The following is a 17,874-nucleotide window of genomic DNA, read 5'->3' on the forward strand; positions in this document are numbered from 1 at the left end:
CATCAGCAGTACATGTAAGCAAGGGTAGACTGACAGGGGCGGATCCAGAGTCTGGAAAGAGGGAGGGGCACCTTGCTGAAAAAAAGTTGAGCAAAAAAAAAAAAAAAAAGGTCACAACAATAATAGCTAGTTATCCTTTACTAAATATATTATATCACGTATGTTATGTAAAATAAAATCCTATTCATAGCTTCCTAAGTAAGCTACACTTCCCCATGAACACTGTGACTGCTTTATTAGAGTGATTGGTGATTGACTGCTCTATTAGAGTATCTCGATCTTATATACATTTTTTTAAGGGAGGGGGCACGTGCCCCCTGTGCCGACCCTGACTGATGTTATTTTTTTTTAGATTTGCTGGCAGGTCAATGTTATTTTTCATCCAGTAAACAGAATTAGAATGTATTGCCTACTTGATTGTTGTACATGCATTTAAGCATGTAACTGCTCATTTAAAGTATCTTGATGACACGTTTCTCAGTTATGAAGGGTGCAGTATATTATTTGCTACACATGTGCTTATTTTTAGTTCAAAATTTCGCCTATTTATATGGTGGCATTGTGTCATATTAAATGCTGGTTGCTTTTTGTTAATCTTATATGCTGAAAGCTATAAAAACTTTATGTGATCAGAAACATTAAAATGTATGAAACAGGCCTGTGCTGATTATGCCTCCATAATTTGGGGCATAATAGGTAGCCAAAGCATTGAGCATAATGCCAGCACAATAGGCACAATTTTTGTGTATTGGTTATCAGAGAAGCTGAAACTCTGCATATTTTGCATGATGCAGAATGGAATAGTGTAACATAATGTAAACACAGTAAAGATTTACAGCTCCTTGTTGTGAAGGAAAGAATGGCTAAAGATTGATATACTCTAATAGAACAGTCACCGCATGTTGAAATATTCTAATAGAACGTTCAGATACTCTAATCGAACTGTCAAGATATGACTGTCTAGAAGCATATTTGAGCCATAATGGGGCACAACTGGGCATATATGGTTGGAGCATAATAGGGGAAAGTTTGGAGCATTGCTTAAAAGCATAATATAGACAATTTCAAAAGCATAATATTGTAATTTATTAGTGTAAGTCTTTCCAGGGCTCCTGTACTGTCCAAACAGTGCATGGTACGATGGTACCCTTGAGTCTAGACCCCTGTACTTATGTTGTATATTGCCTTAACAAAATAAGATCTCTCTCTCTCTCTCTCATAGGCTCAGGCTTAGTTGTATATGAATGATTTGCCTGATGCGTTCAGGAGGTTGGCTGCTAGCTACAAATGTGCATCAGGTAAATCATAAAGGCACACAATACAACTGATATACCAAATCAAGCTGTGAGAAAAAGGTGCGGCCTAGAGTTGTAGATCAATGTCAACAGCCAAATAATGACACTGTATTATTAAAGTATCAACAATGATCATTTTTGTAGGTTGCCACCCTTAATTTGATTTTACAACTTTTAGCTACCTTGATATTCTTGAAAGCTGCACCCCTGCATCCTTCTCTCAGTTTTAGTATAGGTAACCCATTACTTTAGGCAAAAATCAAAATTTTAAAGAAAGATCTTAGCTACTATATACAATTAGTAAACCTAAGAGGGCTGAATGAACAGTGTTTATTGTAGTCTATACAATTGTAGTCTAGATGTGTACATGGCTGTATTATGTAGTCATTTGATATGTATTAATTTTGGTGGTTCTATGCTGTATGCTTGTGTACATCTTTCGATTATTGAGGCCTTCATAGCTGAGAACATGTATATAGTTGAAAAGCAAACCAATAAAACATTTTAACTAATGCTTTTAATTGTTGTACAGGAACACCTATTTTGGTCCAATGTATCCATTAATGATTGTAAATCCAGTTGAGATCAATAGAGATGGTTGCAGTGATTATTCTGTTAGGAGGTAAAATTCTCCCCCAAAATGTGAGTGACAACTACACTGTACCTAGTTGTTAAAATTGCACACAAAATTGTCTTCAGATTCAATTTAATGCTAAAACTTCCCAGGTTGCATCCACAACCTTAAAGATACTCTCATGTAGATTTACTCTCAGACAGCATATAGATTTTAAAATTTCCTTACATGTGCGTGTGCATGAGTGTCTGTCTGTCTGTCTACGTGTGTGTAGTGCAAGGGCTATAGCCTGAAATATACAGCTGTATATAATCACACTATGCAGTAAAAAAATACTGTCAAGGTTTATTGCCAACTTAATATGGTCAGCACTGAACCACACATGCTCATACTACCTATCTCTGGCATACACATCACTTACTTTTGGAACTACTAACAGTGCATAAATTTATCATAACACCTTATTCTAATACGTGTGTGTATTGTATTGGCTAATTCAAAGCAGCGAACACATTGTGATTGCAAGGACCCAGTGTAAAAGTGCAAGTCTTTGAGATTGCAACTATGAGCAAATTCACACTGTGCAGTGTGTTGATTACTACAAGAATAACTGCATTTGAGCAAGGATCAAAGAAATATAAACTCACAAAGCAAGGGAGGTCACCTATGGATATACACCTGCAGCTATATGGATTCGAACCTACTTCAGTCATTATCATTTTTAATTAGTGATGTTCAGTATCACCAATCACTATCACGTGATTGTTGTAGCTCCAACAACAAGCCAATGACCCATCATTAAATACATTTGAGTGCATGCAGACAACTGAATTTGCTTATATTATAATATACTATAACGAATTGTCATTATGAAGAACTTACATTTGAGATTGAGCATAACCCATGGCACCTTTGTCAGTGTTGTTGCTACCACAAAATGTTGGACAATTAAGCCCTACAATAGCTAGTTATATCGCTATTGCTCAATTGCTTTTAACCATCTCCAGTGTATCCATTAGAATACACTGGAGATGGTTTAATAAATAATATGTTTACTGAATAGACAAATTTCATAATAATGAAAAAATTAACCATTGCCCCTAGCAACCTAAATTTTACATTATTTGTAGGTGTCAATGTTCTAAAGCCACCTCTCCAAGTTTTAAAAGGAATAGCATATATAAGTCATGAGATATCACATTTTGAAGTTGTAATTTTCCCATACAGGGGCAACAGATGCCCCTTCTGCATGGGAAATCATGGGATTAAATAATGTCATATCTATGACCTATATACACTATCCACTTAAACTTGGAGGGATTATTGTTGACATTCACATCTACACGTTATGTAACAATTGAGATATATTTTTGATTTTTTGGTTTTTGCAATCCCTCAGTTAAGTGATTGCCCGGAAGAGGCAACTGTTGCTCCCTCACATGGATATGTGAAACTACAAACTTCAAGATGTCATATCTTATGACACAGATATGCTACCCTTTAAAATTTGGAGAAGATATTTTAGATATTGTCACCTACGCATTTTGCAAAATTCAGGTAACAGTTATTATTATATGTTATAAAATGAATTTTGTCTACTGAATTACAATTTGTGTAATTCAGACTTTATCCCCAGGCATGTTGCATGTATGCAAAAAGTGTCCTTTGCACAGAACCATCAAGCAGTCAATTACTCCAAATAGCCAGCCATCATGTCTTCGCTGTGATTTAGTTGCTGTAGATGACAGGTCAATAATACTGCATGTATAGCTCTTAGCTACTATTCCATTTCACACCCGCTGTGAACAGAAAATATTTAATTTTGTAGATGACAGGATTTCTAATATTTATAAGATACAAGTAATTGCCCCCCCCCCCCCCCCCCCCCGAGAACAACTTCTTGCTGCCGATGACTAATACGTATCTTAATCGGCAACTGATAACACGTAGCTAGTTGGTTTTTGCATTATATAGAGTAAAGTATCAATTATCGGACAATATGATGTTCGGACAGCTGCCACTCACTTCCTGGAAATCCTGCAGCTTAGGTTATTGTAAAGAAAGGTAGGCTACAATAAGCAATAATTATCCTCCAACAATCAGCTTTGTGTGATTAAAAGCTTAAGAGTTACAGCCAATAGTATGCTTAGTCCGATAAAATCTATGCTCGGATAAAACTATCAGTTGTCGGACTTTGATTTTCACTACCAGTAAATAATGTCCAATTTATTTCAAATTTGTATGCAATATACCTGTACTCATTAGCTATTAATGGCCAAAAAATGATTTCGCTATCTTTAGCATAGAGGGAGTACGAGCCTCCCAATTTTTAGCGGTATTGTCGGACGCCCTCCGCTTTAATTTAGCCATGCCCACCAACAGAGTTTGTATGCTTTTGCAATAAATGCACCAGTGCTAAACCACAGAAGAAGGTAAATAAATATCTCTCAAGAGTAGAGGTGTGCTTTAAAGTTGATATTCAGGATATTTCCATTGGAACGCAGTATTTTTAGCTCCTAAATGAAGGAGATGCGCGCAAGGTGGAAAAATGAAGTTATGCAAAACCACCTTCTGACCACCTACATATGCTAGTCTTGGTGTCCTATCACAAATACTGTTACGAAAATTGAAAGGCTTTTCTTTCTCTACCTTATATGGGTGAAACAAAAAGGACGAAAATGTTGCTTTGTGCATCCATAGAAGGTAGAAAATGGAACATCTTTTCATTTCTAGGTGGTATTCGCGATTGAGGCACCAAGACTAACAAATGTGGTTGGTCAGAAAGTTGTGCCTCGTAATTTCATTTTTCCACCTAGCGTGCATCTCCTTCATTTAGGAGCCAAAAATACTGCGTTCCAATAGAAATATCCTGAATATCAACTTTAAAACACACCTCTACTCTTGAAAGATATTTATTTACCTTCTTCTGTGGTTTAGCACTGGTGCATTTGTTGCAAAAAGTATGAACTCTGTTGGTGGGCATGGCTAAATTAAAGCGGAAGGCGTCCGACAATACCGCTAAAAATTGGGAGGCTCGTACTTCCTCTATGCTAAAGAAAGCGAAATAATTTTTTGGCCATTAATAGCTAATGAGTACAGGTATATTGCATACAAATTTGAAATAAATTGGACATTGTTTACTGGTAGTGAAAATCAAAGTCCGACAACTGATAGTTTTATCCGAGCATAGATTTTATCGGACTAAGCATACTATTGGCTGTAACTCTTAAGCTTTTAATCATGCAAAGCTGATTATTGGAGGATAATTATTGCTTGGTGTAGCCTACCTTTTGGTACAATAACCAAAGCTGCAGGATTCCCAGGAAGTGAATGGCAGCTGTCCGAACATCATATTGTCCGATAATTGATACTTTACTCTAGTTATTATTTAGGTAATTTATATAACAGAGGACAATTTGGTTTCAGCTTGGATTAAGTCAATTGGCATTGATGTTAAAGATTGCCCAAAACATCCCTTAGAAGATCTAGATCCTCGTAAACATCTAATGGATGAACGCAACTGAAAGGGAAAAAGATAAACAGCATCCGCTCACCCACAAACTAGTTTGTCACGCGCCCGAACCGGATTACTACATACCGTGGCTTTACAAACGTATTTTCTATGTTACTAGCGACCTCAGACTGGCCAAAATTTCCACTACCTGCAATGTTTTCTTCGTAGAGTAAGCGATCTATTGTCGGACACCATCTATAATCGGACACTTTTTCTCAGAAACTACCAGGCCAAATCTTCTGAATTTTTCCACGGATAAACTTCACACTTAGCCTAGCAATGTACCAAAATTTGGGCTGGAAAGCTTTTGTGGTTGCTTTGCTACAGCCGATTAAAGTGACTGTCCGAAAACCTCTAATATCGGAAGTTTACCTCTTTTATCGGACACCGCCCAGCAATCCTCCACTAAAAGATGAAATTCCTCACAACCACCACTGACTGTTAGGGGAATACATGTACTTTCTAAGCAGCCATAGTTTGTTTCATTCCTCCACTCGTAAGCGGAGCTACAACCATTGATATTCGGGTGTGTCGCGACCTCTGTAATCGGACAGAGCAGAATTTCATTTCACGCGGTTTTATCACTTCAAAGCTACCTTTTAGGTATAATTAGCCACGAAAATGAAAAGTGTGGTACAAATCTAATTGGATTTCCAAGGAGTCGTAAAATTTTACCATTTTAGCGATCAGTATGCTACTGTGGGACTCCACCAACTGACTTATGGACTGTTCCGAAGAACTTTTAGCGCTGAAATGCATGGGTGTAGCACAAAGGGGAGGGTCTATAAGTCCTTCCACCCCTCCACTTCCAATTATCAAGATATACTCTAATAGAGCAGTCATGTGTCCAAACAAACATTTAGATTCAGGTTTTAGTAAAATTCAGTCATCTTTGTTACCAAAATCAATTTCTACTCTTCAACTTTCCTGTTGCATGGGGGTATTCCCCCAGACTCCCTTGATAGAACATACTTTGCATGGTAAGAATGCTTCTCACTCTCAACCAGCTATGCTACTTAAGCCCTTCATGCACCTAATTAACTTTTGCTATCTGTTCTTACAGCCATGCATGTCACACATGCTTTGCAACACATTAAACAAAAGGTAGTTTTGTATGAAATAAACAACTAGCTACATGCACTCACTGTGATATAGCTATACAGCTAGTAATTAGCTAGAAGATATTACAGATTTTTAAAATGAACGAAAGAAAGGCATGACATGTGCACTATATAGATATAGCTGTGACAAGTGTATAATGTAGGTTAAAAGCACACAATTAGCTCCAATCTGGATCGTAATTAATTTAACTGCTGGAATGGTTGTTTGCAGAAATGGCAAATATATAGTGATAGTCATCCTTGCTGGTTGTTACTCCAGAACATGAACATGTGATGTCATTCTTTGCATCACTTATATGTGACCCAATTTCTTGACTGGATGATAGGAGTTCTTAGCAATGTACAAGTTTTGTTTTCCACCTGCAAATTAGCTATATACACATGCATGCATGTCTTATTTTTAATTAAGCAAAATCATATACCTTTCATTGAGCACATTGTATAGTATGTGTGACATACATGGCTGCAAGGGATATAGCAGAAATAAGGTGCATAAGGGATTTACAAGCTAGAATGGTAGCTGGTCCATACAGTTTGCAGTGCATGTGATAAGTATACACTTATCATCATCTAAAGCATGCACTATCAAGAGGGCCTGGGAGCATGACTCCCCAAAAAAGCATTGAAAATTAGCCTTCTGAAATTCATTTTGATGTACCAAGGTTGAAATTTTATTCAAAAATGCACCTAAATACTTATTTGAATACATGACTGTTTCATTAGAGTAGCTGACTGCTCTATTAGAGTATATCTTGATAATTGGAAGTGGAGGGGTGGAAGGACTTTAGACGCTCCCCTTTGTGCTACACCCATGCATTTCAGTGCTAAAAGTTCTTCGGAACAGTCCATAAGTCATTTTGTGGAGTCCCACAGTAGCATACTGATCGCTAAAATGGTAAAATTTTACGGCTCCTTGGAAATCCAATTAGATTTTGTACCACACTTTTCATTTTCGTGGCTAATTATACCTAAAAGGTAGCTTTGAAGTGATAAAACCGCGTGAAATGAAATTCTGTTCTGTCCGATTACAGAGGTCGCGACACACCCGAATATTAATGATTGTAGCTCCGCTTACGAGTGGAGGAATGAAACAAACTATGGCTGCTTAGAAAGTACATGTATTCCCCTAACAGTCAGTGGTGGTTGTGAGGAATTTCATCTTTTAGTGGAGGATTGCTGGGCGGTGTCCGATAAAAGAGGTAAACTTCCGATATTAGAGGTTTTCGGACAGTCATTTTAATCGGCTGTAGCAAAGCAACCACAAAAGCTTTCCAGCCCAAATTTTGGTACATTGCTAGGCTAAGTGTGAAGTTCATCCGTGGCAAAATTCAGAAGATTTGGCCAGGTAGTTTCTGAGAAAAAGTGTCCGATTATAGATGGTGTCCGACAATAGATCGCTTACTCTATCTTTAAAACAGGGAAGCCTTATTCTCTCCCTCATTCAGCAATAACGATGCATTATAGTGCTGAAGTTCGGTGTACCAGGATTAAGCATTTCCGGAGAAACAGCACGGAACATTTTTAGGTCCGCATACTTTCTGTAGAAAAAAGTACGTACGGATATTTGTATTGCAATTATGGCACCGACCTTGTTTGAGTGTAATCTCGTGCCCAGCCGGGCTCGCGCTAATGCGCAAACACCGTGTTTGCGCATTAGCGCGAGCCCGACTGGGCACGAGACTAGTTTGTGTGCGGGTGAATTTGCTGATGGTTTTCAGAATTGTTTGAGACTTCCTTGGGCAAAGTGAAGGTGCTGCGTTCGATTCTGGACACATTTTGAGGTGAAACACATTCTTTTACGTTGATTTAGGTGAGCTAAATATGGTGTAGTGTAGAGTTCGTGTAGGTAACACTTTGTCTCGTGAAGTAGCCTCAATATTGATTGTTTTAGGTCAGTTTTCGGTAGCTTATTTTTAGCGGAATTTCGCGGAATGCCAGTATTGTAGTTGTGGGGTCATATTATTATGATTATGTGTCTATTGTGTAGAATTGATAGTGTTAATTGTTAGTTGGAGATGGCCTTGTCACTGCCTTACCTTGGTGAAAACTGTGAGCGAGTTGGAATCTCTGCTCAAGGCATTGTTAACCAGCCTTACCGATATCTTCGATTACTAAAGGAGTGGTTTTTGAACTAAATGCATTTCGAGTTAACTGTAATTTTTCATGGAATTGCTTTTATGAGTGGCTGACATTGATGGTTGATGATGTATTACCATTAACACTGACGGCTATTAAATCACTTGTATTCAGACTGAACAAGAAACGCTCAGAGCTCTCGCGTCACAAACATAGTGACCAGATTGTCCTACTATTTCAGGAGCCTTTTTTTGCACAGCAGAGTATACCTGCAGTAGAACATGCACAACCAAGTAGTGTTAGTGCAGAAGTACAGCAAAAGGTTGTAGTAAGTGCGAAGCCAAAGCTCTGTGTAAGAAATGTCAACAAGAAATTAAAACGCAAGGATGAAAAAATCAAAGAATTTAAATCTGAAGTTTCTGCATTGTCTAAAGAAAACCACGGACTTCACAGTTGCTTAGCTACAGCTCAAAGAGCAAGCGAAAAGAATCGGGTTGCTCTTAGTCGGTTGAATAAGAAGCAGGAGAATGTTATTATAGAAAAGGATTCTCAGCTATTGAAATTGGAAAATTGCTTTGATGTGCGCATGGAGTTGCTGGAAAAAAGAATAGAGGATTTGATGTGTGAGGTAGAAATTGTTAGAAATGAAAGAGATCAACTTGCAGAACGTTTGACAGAATTTGAATCACAAACATTGAAGACAAAAAAACATAAACAGTTGTATCTTGACAGTGTCCGACAGTGCTGTATGGAGCTAATGAGTTTAAATGTGAGCACACAGAATGTTGAGAAAGTGATTAGATCTCTATTGCAACATATTGCTGGTATGAATGTTGAAAACCTACCAAAGCCAAGTACCTTGATTGGGATGACATCTGAAATGAAGGGACTTGCGTGCCAACAGCTTGCAGAACAGTTAACTAGAACAAAGGATTTGACGCTTCACAATGATGGAACTTCTAAATTTGGGCAACACTATGGTGGATTTCAAGTTTCATTACCAGAAAGCTCATATTCTTTGGGCTTATGTGAAATGCTTACTGGATCTGCTGATCTGACCCTCAAATCACTACAAATGATCCTTGCAGATATTGAAGCTGTTGCAGGTGATGGAATAGGTGATAAAATATTGGCAAATATTAAGAATACAATGTCTGATCGGCATATAGTTGAAAAGAAGTTCAATGGTTTACTAGAAGACTACAGGCAGGAAATCTTGCCATCAGTTGTAGCTGGATGGGATGCTCTCTCTGAGGAAGAACAGCTGAATTTGTCATCTTTGAACAATTTTTTTTGTGGAATGCACCTAACAGTTGGCATGGCTGACTGTGTATTATCCACTTTGCTTGAATGGGAAAATGCTTACTTTGATGAAGTCCCATCAAGACATGTTTTAGCTCGCAAAACAGAACCTGGAATTGTTCAATTAATTCGAACGGCTTGTAAGGCTCTTAGCAGACATGGCTGCGAGAAAAGCGGTGTATACCAACACTTCACCGCTTATTTGAAGCAAAATGGTGTACCTCATAATCCATTAGCAACATTTCGAGGAAATCGCTTCAACATTGTCTTCTATGATGCTGGTGCTCTTTTCTTCATTGCTCCATTAGTCAATGATTTTTTTAAGAATGTGTGGCAAACTCCAAATCAGCTACTCAAGGCTGTTTCTGCAGACTTGGCAGTTCCTGAGCATTTAGCTGGGTGCAAAGCATTGGGGATAATCAATAAAGTGATCACTGGACCCCTTTGGAGGGTACTAGAAGACAAAGATATATCTATCCTTGATATGAATGGACGATTTCAGAATTTATTGTCTTACTTAGATAAGTGGGCTATGGATGCTTCCACTGTGGTTTCTGGTAATGCCATTGTCTTTGAAGATTTCCCTCCAACTGTTGATGCAATCTATGAATGCTTATTTGCACCAAGTGAGTATGATAATATTGTAGAGGAGATTCTTACTGTGTTGTTTGGTGCATTTTCATCTTTATTGACTCGACTTGTTGGTGAGCATCTACCTGATGGGAAATATGATGCTACAAATGTATCTTTGGTTGCAGAAACAAAGTCTGTTCCGAAGACCAACACTATCAGTGAGAGGGATTTTTGCACAGCTGGATCGCTTCCTCAGGGAAAAACCAAATGCATCCATTTTATCACTAGAAGCTTTGATCTTGTTCTGCAACAACAAAACTGCTAGTTGGTTGAATGATAAATCTCCTGCTGAGCGCTGTGAGTTGCTACACAAAGCAAGAAGTAGTTCCTCCGGTTTAAAGCGACAGTATCAAGTTCGGAGAAAGAAGCTGATTGAAGACCGTGCTAAACTTCTACAGGCAAAACAGACTTCTTTGCTTCGTTTGCGAGAAAAGAAGGTACGAGAGAAAGAAAACCTTACCAAGGCAGTCATGAAGTTTGGGTTATGGCAGAATGAACAGCATGTAGTGGATGGTCTTGCAAAACTAAAATCGAAAACTAGCAAGTTGCATGCTTTGAAAGTTCAATTGGATTTCAGACAGAAAGTTTTGGAGCAATGCCCTGCAGATAAAAGTATATTCCACCTCTCGAAGAATAAAAAAAAGCTGTCTGTAGAAGAAGTTTGCAGCAACCTGCACAAACTTTTTTTGCCACCTTCTAGTGAAGACCAAGAAGGACTAATCGGCCGAAGAATTAAGCACAGATGGATGGTTGATGGAGAAGAGCAATGGTACTCTGGAATGATTCTAGATGTTGTCCCTGGTACAGATGACTGGTATAATGTCCAATATGACAATGAAAACCAAGTTCTGTCATTAAACTTGCTTTTGGACATTGAACAAGGTGATTTGGAATTTGTGGATTAAGTTTTTTATCTTCGTTTTTGTATATAGTGTATGTGATTTTAGTGTGTTCTAGTTATGAATTTGACAAATTCCTGTGAAACCAAAAGTGGGTGTGGCTAGTTTTTGTTTCTATACATGTTTACATTATTGGGACCAAATTTGGTGGAAAAATTCTCACGTTTACTGAAGTTATGAGTTGTAGAAAATTTGGGGCCAGTAGTGGTGCCATTTTCCTATGGAGAAACTGTGTACAAAAAAAGCCTTACACTGGCAGACATTACTAGCCATAAAAAGACAATGAAATAAGATATTGAAAATCTGTTTTCAGATCTGGTATCCTCAATAATTTCTTTACACACCTGTAATGTAAAATATGCAATAATTAAAATTGGTCCGAGGTCGCTAATGTTACCTATTCAATCACCCGGCCTAGTAATCTACAGCAGGCAGCGAAAAACAACAAAGCCGTCCCGAGTCTGAAGTTCCGCGAATAAGGCAGGTTCCGTGGCAACTTCTCAGTAGAGCCAGAGATTTCCCGCGAGGCAGATTGAATGTGACTGACTCGAGCCACTGTTGTTCACTGGACTATATTTTATCATCTAACACGTAGTGAGAACACAGCAAAATGATCCGACGTAAGTTTCCGATTTTTGACAAGGTATTAATAGTTGTTGCCAGTGTGCTTGTACACTCTACCGAGGCTGGACGGCGCCTCGCAAGCCCACCCTGCAATAATCTCACTAATGAAACTACTACACTACGAGTACTCGCTTTGTTCCCATATCGAGGATCATTCTGGAACGGAGAATATGTCATACCAGCTGTAAGGTTGGCTAAAGACGAGATAAACAGAAATGATAGTATTTTACCTGGATATGTGTTGGAGTTGATAGAAGCTAATTCAGGTTGTGACCGCGACTCTGGAATTTACGAGTTTGTAAGCAATGCTCTACACAGCCAACATCAACCAGTGGCCATTGTAGGAGCTGGTTGTTCTAGTTCTACCATCCCCATAGCATCAATTGCTGGAAGAGATGATGTTTGCCTTCCACAAGTGTCATATGGAGCAACCTCACCTTTTTTATCATTTTCTAGCTCATATCCTTACTTCTATCGGACAGCATTTAGTGATGAATCTACCTCTGAAGCAATAATTTCCTTGTTTAAAAACTTCAACTGGAAACGTTATGGCATACACAAAATTGGAATAGATGGTGTAAGTGACTCCTGGATAGACCATTCTATCTATACACTACGCAATGGCATCCAGCACCACATTGGCGGTGCAGAGGAAGTGTACAGTGGCAATTTTATCCTGCCCGAAGATAGTGAAAGTGATGCGTTTGAAGAATATGTCCACTTCATGGATCTGAATGACCGCATCCTTTCATCTGGCATGAGAATCGGCATACTGTTTTCAGCTAACAGGGTAGCAGGTGCTGACTTAATGTGCTACCTTCATAATCAAAATCTTGTGTATCCTCATATCATTTGGATCTTGATTGATATATGTCACATTACATTGAACAATTCTATTTCAACAAGCAAATATTGCAAAGGGAATGATGAGTTTCAACAAGCGAAAGAGGGAACTATTTGTCTGGGATACAATCTGACAACCACTGACAATACCATCAGTGTCACTGGCAAAACATTTGATCAATACTATGAGTCCTATGTTAATGAATCAATAAAATATGCTGAGGAGAAAAATGACAGTTATAGCTCGTCACTGCTGAATGATTGGGCCACACTTGGTTATGATTCCATGTGGACGTTGGGTCTGGCACTGCACAATGCCAAGGAAAAATTGTCCCAGTACAATTCCAGTTTAGCGGACTTCTCATTAGGAAATAAAAACATATCTGGAATAATAGTAGAAGAGTTAGCTAAAACTAATTTTGCAGGTGCTTCTGGGAAAGTCTCATTTGATGAAACGCGTCAACGGCTACTTCCTATAACATTTAGTCAGGTTCAAAAAAATGGAGTTCTCAATACCATTGGTCACTACCATCCTTCAAGTAACAGTTCACAGTTGGGCAACTTATCTTTTATTAACAACGGTGACTTACTTTGGTCAATAGATGATCCTCCTAGATTTCCAATGGAAACATTGCTAGCTCAAAAATGGGCTGGTGTATTGATGATGGCTTTCTTAATAGCAGGATTTCTTTGGAACAGTTTCTCCATGTTAGTCAACTTCCGTTATCAGCATTTTTACTCAATCAAAGCATCAAGTCCTCAACTTAATTATGTGATATTTGCTGGTAACAACCTTTTACTGTTAAGTGGAGCCCTACTTGTGATCAGAACAATCACAGAACATAACATGGTGATATTCTCTAGTCTATGCCAAGTAACACAATGGCTGTTTGATCTTGGACTGTTACTAGTTCTCAATATGACATTATTGAAGAGTTGGAGGATCTACCGGATATTCTACTCATTCAAGCGAAAGCCAGGAAAGTTAGTTACTGACAAAGCTATTATTGCTGCCTCCATTAGTTGGATATTAATCAACACAACTTATCACATTGTATTTGCACTTGTTAATAAGAGTAACATTGTAAAGGAAAAGTTACTGCCTACAGAAAAAAATCAACCCCGTCAAAAAGTAGTATACTGTCAACCCCCTGATCTAATTGGATTATTTTACGTTCCACACTTTTTGATGTCTGCAGCATTGTGTTTGTTTGCCTTCTTCATTCGTCGAGTCTACCAGAAGCATTTTAATAGTGTTAAATACAAGCATTTTAACAATGCTAAAAATATTGCCATGTTTTTCTATGCTACTATACCCATTGCTACAATCTGTTTAGTTTTATCAAACTTTCTTTCTCCTAAAAATGGTGTCTACAATCTGGAAACGACTTCCTTAATACTGGACTGTATTGCTGTTTGCTGTATTGTGTACATGTGTCAGTTGACTCTGTTTGTACCTGTTATATTGCCACTTTTCAAGTAGTTGTACTACCCTAGCTACAAATTTGTGTATGGTTTGTATTTTATTTGTTGTTAAATGCTTTGCTTGTTTTTGCTGAACATAGATAAAACTATTTCACATACGTACGTAAGCATAGAAGCATGTTCCATATTCACTGTATAGTGATAATTTCCCACTTTATCAGCAGTCAGCACTTTAAAATAAAAGCTATTAGCCCAGTATGTGTATGAATAAATTGAGTGATTACCAGCAGTATGAATGGAATGTATGTGTACTATACAACACCATCACAGTTGAATACCAAGGTGGTGATTCTTTCTGAAATCATATCACCAAGTTTGGTATAGGGATCACTAAAGCAAAATGGTGTCTCCAGCTGTTCAAGAATATCTTATGTGAAGAGATAAATCTTAACAAATGCACTTTGCCGGAATCACTCTGTACAAAAGCCTCACTGTACACTAAACCACTTGGTTACTATGACACTGACTTGGTTGTTTATGTGTACATAAACAATAAACAACACTAAAAACAGCCTTTACAAGTATAGTAGGTCACAAGTATAGACTATCTGCAAATTGGTTTACATCATCTCTTCTACTGAGTGTGGATCATCGTCACAGCTAATATTGTTGAGCTTTATTACAGTATAACACATCAGTGTGTACTGTATTATATACACTCAGTTTTAACCAAACCACAGTTGTGAAAAGCCACCATCAGTATAGTCATTGTCAATAACCTTAGCCTATCTGTATAATGATGTATCATTGTTAACGTTCAAAATATGAATATAAAATTAAAAGGCCATAATTTATTACAAGTTTACCAGGTTACACAATTAACCTGCAACATTTATTGTGTCAACCAAGGGTACTGTCATACATTTTTTGCTGTTGTGAATGGACAAGACATATAGAACCACCTGTATTAACAGCCATTTATTGGGAGTGGCTATAGTTAAATGATATGCTGTTTGAGGTTCTTGGTAAATTGTTGAGTGTGGGTAAGAGAATGTCTCAACTGCAGTGACACAAAACTGAAGTTCACCTTATCTTTTGCTTATAATTTCCAGTCTTTTGAGCTACTATGAATCGCATCATTGATAAATTTTTAGCTAGGATATGAGTTTGTGAAAGCCATTATGTTTCCTGACTCCACACTACATACATTTGTAGTTCTAATTATTTATTAAATCAACTCAAAATTGAGGAACACAATTTACATACTATAATCAGCTGTTGCAATTGGTAAGACATGCAATCGGATTGATTGACACTATAGACACATATATTTTTACTAGATTGCCAATTATGGAACTTGATCTCTTCCCCATATCAATTTGCAATCAAGCCAACAAATGGACTATAATAATTTTGATCCCCTCACTGTAAAACAATTTACTGTAGTGAACTTCACTACTAATTCTGCCACTATACCCCCCCCCCCCCCCCCCCTCCCCCCCCCACACACACACACACTCATTAACATTTCTGTAATTCACCCAAGGCTAATGGACTATTAGACCTTCGGTACTATAATGTTCTGTGTCACATGTAGTCTTTCCCAAACTTTTGTTCCCATTTAAAAATATTTGTATCTTCAGACTGAAATATTTGAACTCCCATTCATTTAATTTTTGACCCACTGGAACTATTCTTCAATGCTATGATGAAACTAATAGATTTATCACTTTAAAATTTCTTTCTAAATTATTATTCAAGTAATATAAATAGTTAATTGAACTCTTGACATCTACATAACTCACCATCCCACTGACCTGTAGTCTTGTACCTCAGTCCATTGTGCGGTCATTTCTCTACCACAAAAAAAATATTCAGAGTATACTGAAATACTTTTGACTACTAATTTATTTATTGAGTTAGCTTGTATGGTGGTGAAACTGATTACAGTCATCTGTCATGTAAAAATTGTAAACAAGTGGAAACATAATAACAAGTAGTAATTTCAGAGCATTTCCGGGCACTGAAATATTTAGACCTTTGGTCCATTTTGTGAAACTGTTCAATCCCCTTATTCCTCAGCTTTTATTTCCATGGTCCTAATCTATGGACTGCCTGGTGGATAGATTGCGTCAACCAAAATATCATGTATTCCCAAGTCAAATATTTATCTGAAATGACTTTGAATCTCCAGAAAGAAAATGTTATTCTCACAGCCAGTGCATCTCACTTCCTTCTATGCAGCCATATACTGTATGTTATGATAAGCACTCCCATGTTGACCACATGTTGACCACATGTACAGTGTAATGTATGAATAACTTTTATCCAGTACAATGAATAGTCCTCTACCCAGCAGTGTCACTGCATGGGTATAGAACTAGTGTTGTTTTAGTACAGCAAATTCATTTTAGTAGTTCTAGTACTAGTACTCCAATTCCACCAAAGTTTTAGTTAGTTTTAGTTCTAGTACCCCAATTCCACCAAAGTTTTAGTTAGTATTAGTCCTGGTACCCCATATTTCTGTAATTTAGTTGGTATTAGTTTCATTTTAGTTAGTGTTTGTTAGATATCTTCACATATACTAACCTTGGTAGCACCCCCTAAACTTACAGAAACTTTAGATTTGGCGTTTTGATGTTCAGCACTATTTCCACTTACCATTGTGCACAAATGAACAAAAGCTCTAATAGAACTGAGCTTAAATAACCTAAATAGGCAGAATTAATGCTGAATAGCAATGTTTCAGAGGAGGTTGGACACGATACAAACACTTCTGAAATTTATTTCTGTTAATTGCATAATTCTTATATATGACAAGGAGTAAGTGATAGAAGAAATGTTTAGCATGCAATATCCACATCATGTTACCTTGTGCTTCTTAAGATGAACAGCAAATTCTTATTGCAAGGCGGGTGTGTGAGTTTCTAATTCTCTTTTCGATTCTCTGTAAGGCCAAACTAGCGGCGTCCGCTCTTCTTTTTCAATACTCTGAGAGGCTAATTGTTAGCATGCACATTGCTTTCTTCGACAATCATTGTGTTTAAATACACGTACATAAGGCGTTCCTATAGTATTACACATGGACAGTGTTGGGAGTAACGCGCTACTTATGTAACGCGTTACGTAATATTATTACTTTTGTGGTAACAAAGTAATATAACGAAATACGCTATAAAAACAGGTAATATAACGCAAGCTACTTTACTTACAAATGTAACGCGTTACCTAAGTAATATAGTTACTGTAACGAGTCTAATATTACGTAATATTATTACTACAAGTAACGAAGTTACTAATCTCGTTAGTTATCCTCTGAGTAATGCCTAGCCACAGCGAAGTAACGAGGCCTACTGAATGAAGCTTATTCACCAGCTTCTTACATATAAACCAAAATTTGCATATTGTCCAACAGCGCAATCATGTCACGTGATAAGGTGGTAGTTTCACACGTGACAGCTTAAGGCTGTGGATACAAAGTAATATAATATGTAATATTATTACAGTTACTTTATTTTATGGGTAATATGTAACTGTAACTAAATAGTTCAGTTGCAAGTAATATGTA

The 17,874-nt window shown here is 37.5% G+C and overlaps 2 protein-coding genes across 2 annotated transcripts; both read left to right on the forward strand.

Moving 5' to 3' along the window:
• The first annotated feature begins 8,226 nt into the window (after positions 1-8,226).
• LOC136248619 (uncharacterized) lies at positions 8,227-11,488 on the forward strand. The gene is made up of 2 exons (XM_066040379.1): positions 8,227-8,314; positions 8,492-11,488. The coding sequence occupies exon 2, from the start codon at positions 8,699-8,701 to the stop codon at positions 10,778-10,780; it is 2,082 nt and encodes a 693-aa protein (XP_065896451.1). The 5' UTR covers positions 8,227-8,314; positions 8,492-8,698; the 3' UTR covers positions 10,781-11,488.
• Positions 11,489-11,810: 322 nt separating this feature from the next.
• Positions 11,811-14,436, forward strand: LOC136251423 (gamma-aminobutyric acid type B receptor subunit 2-like). Its single transcript, XM_066043872.1, has one exon. The coding sequence runs from the start codon at positions 12,025-12,027 to the stop codon at positions 14,362-14,364; it is 2,340 nt and encodes a 779-aa protein (XP_065899944.1). The 5' UTR covers positions 11,811-12,024; the 3' UTR covers positions 14,365-14,436.
• The last annotated feature ends 3,438 nt before the right edge of the window (positions 14,437-17,874 follow it).

This window comes from Dysidea avara, chromosome 3, assembly GCF_963678975.1.
Source record: "Dysidea avara chromosome 3, odDysAvar1.4, whole genome shotgun sequence".
NCBI classification, from domain to species: Eukaryota; Metazoa; Porifera; class Demospongiae; order Dictyoceratida; family Dysideidae; genus Dysidea; species Dysidea avara.

What these genes read in the sequence shown, in the direction of transcription:
- LOC136248619 (XM_066040379.1), top strand. Translation starts at nt 8,699, where the DNA reads ATGGTTGATGATGTATTACCATTAACACTGACGGCTATTAAATCACTT.
- LOC136251423 (XM_066043872.1), top strand. Translation starts at nt 12,025, where the DNA reads ATGATCCGACGTAAGTTTCCGATTTTTGACAAGGTATTAATAGTTGTT.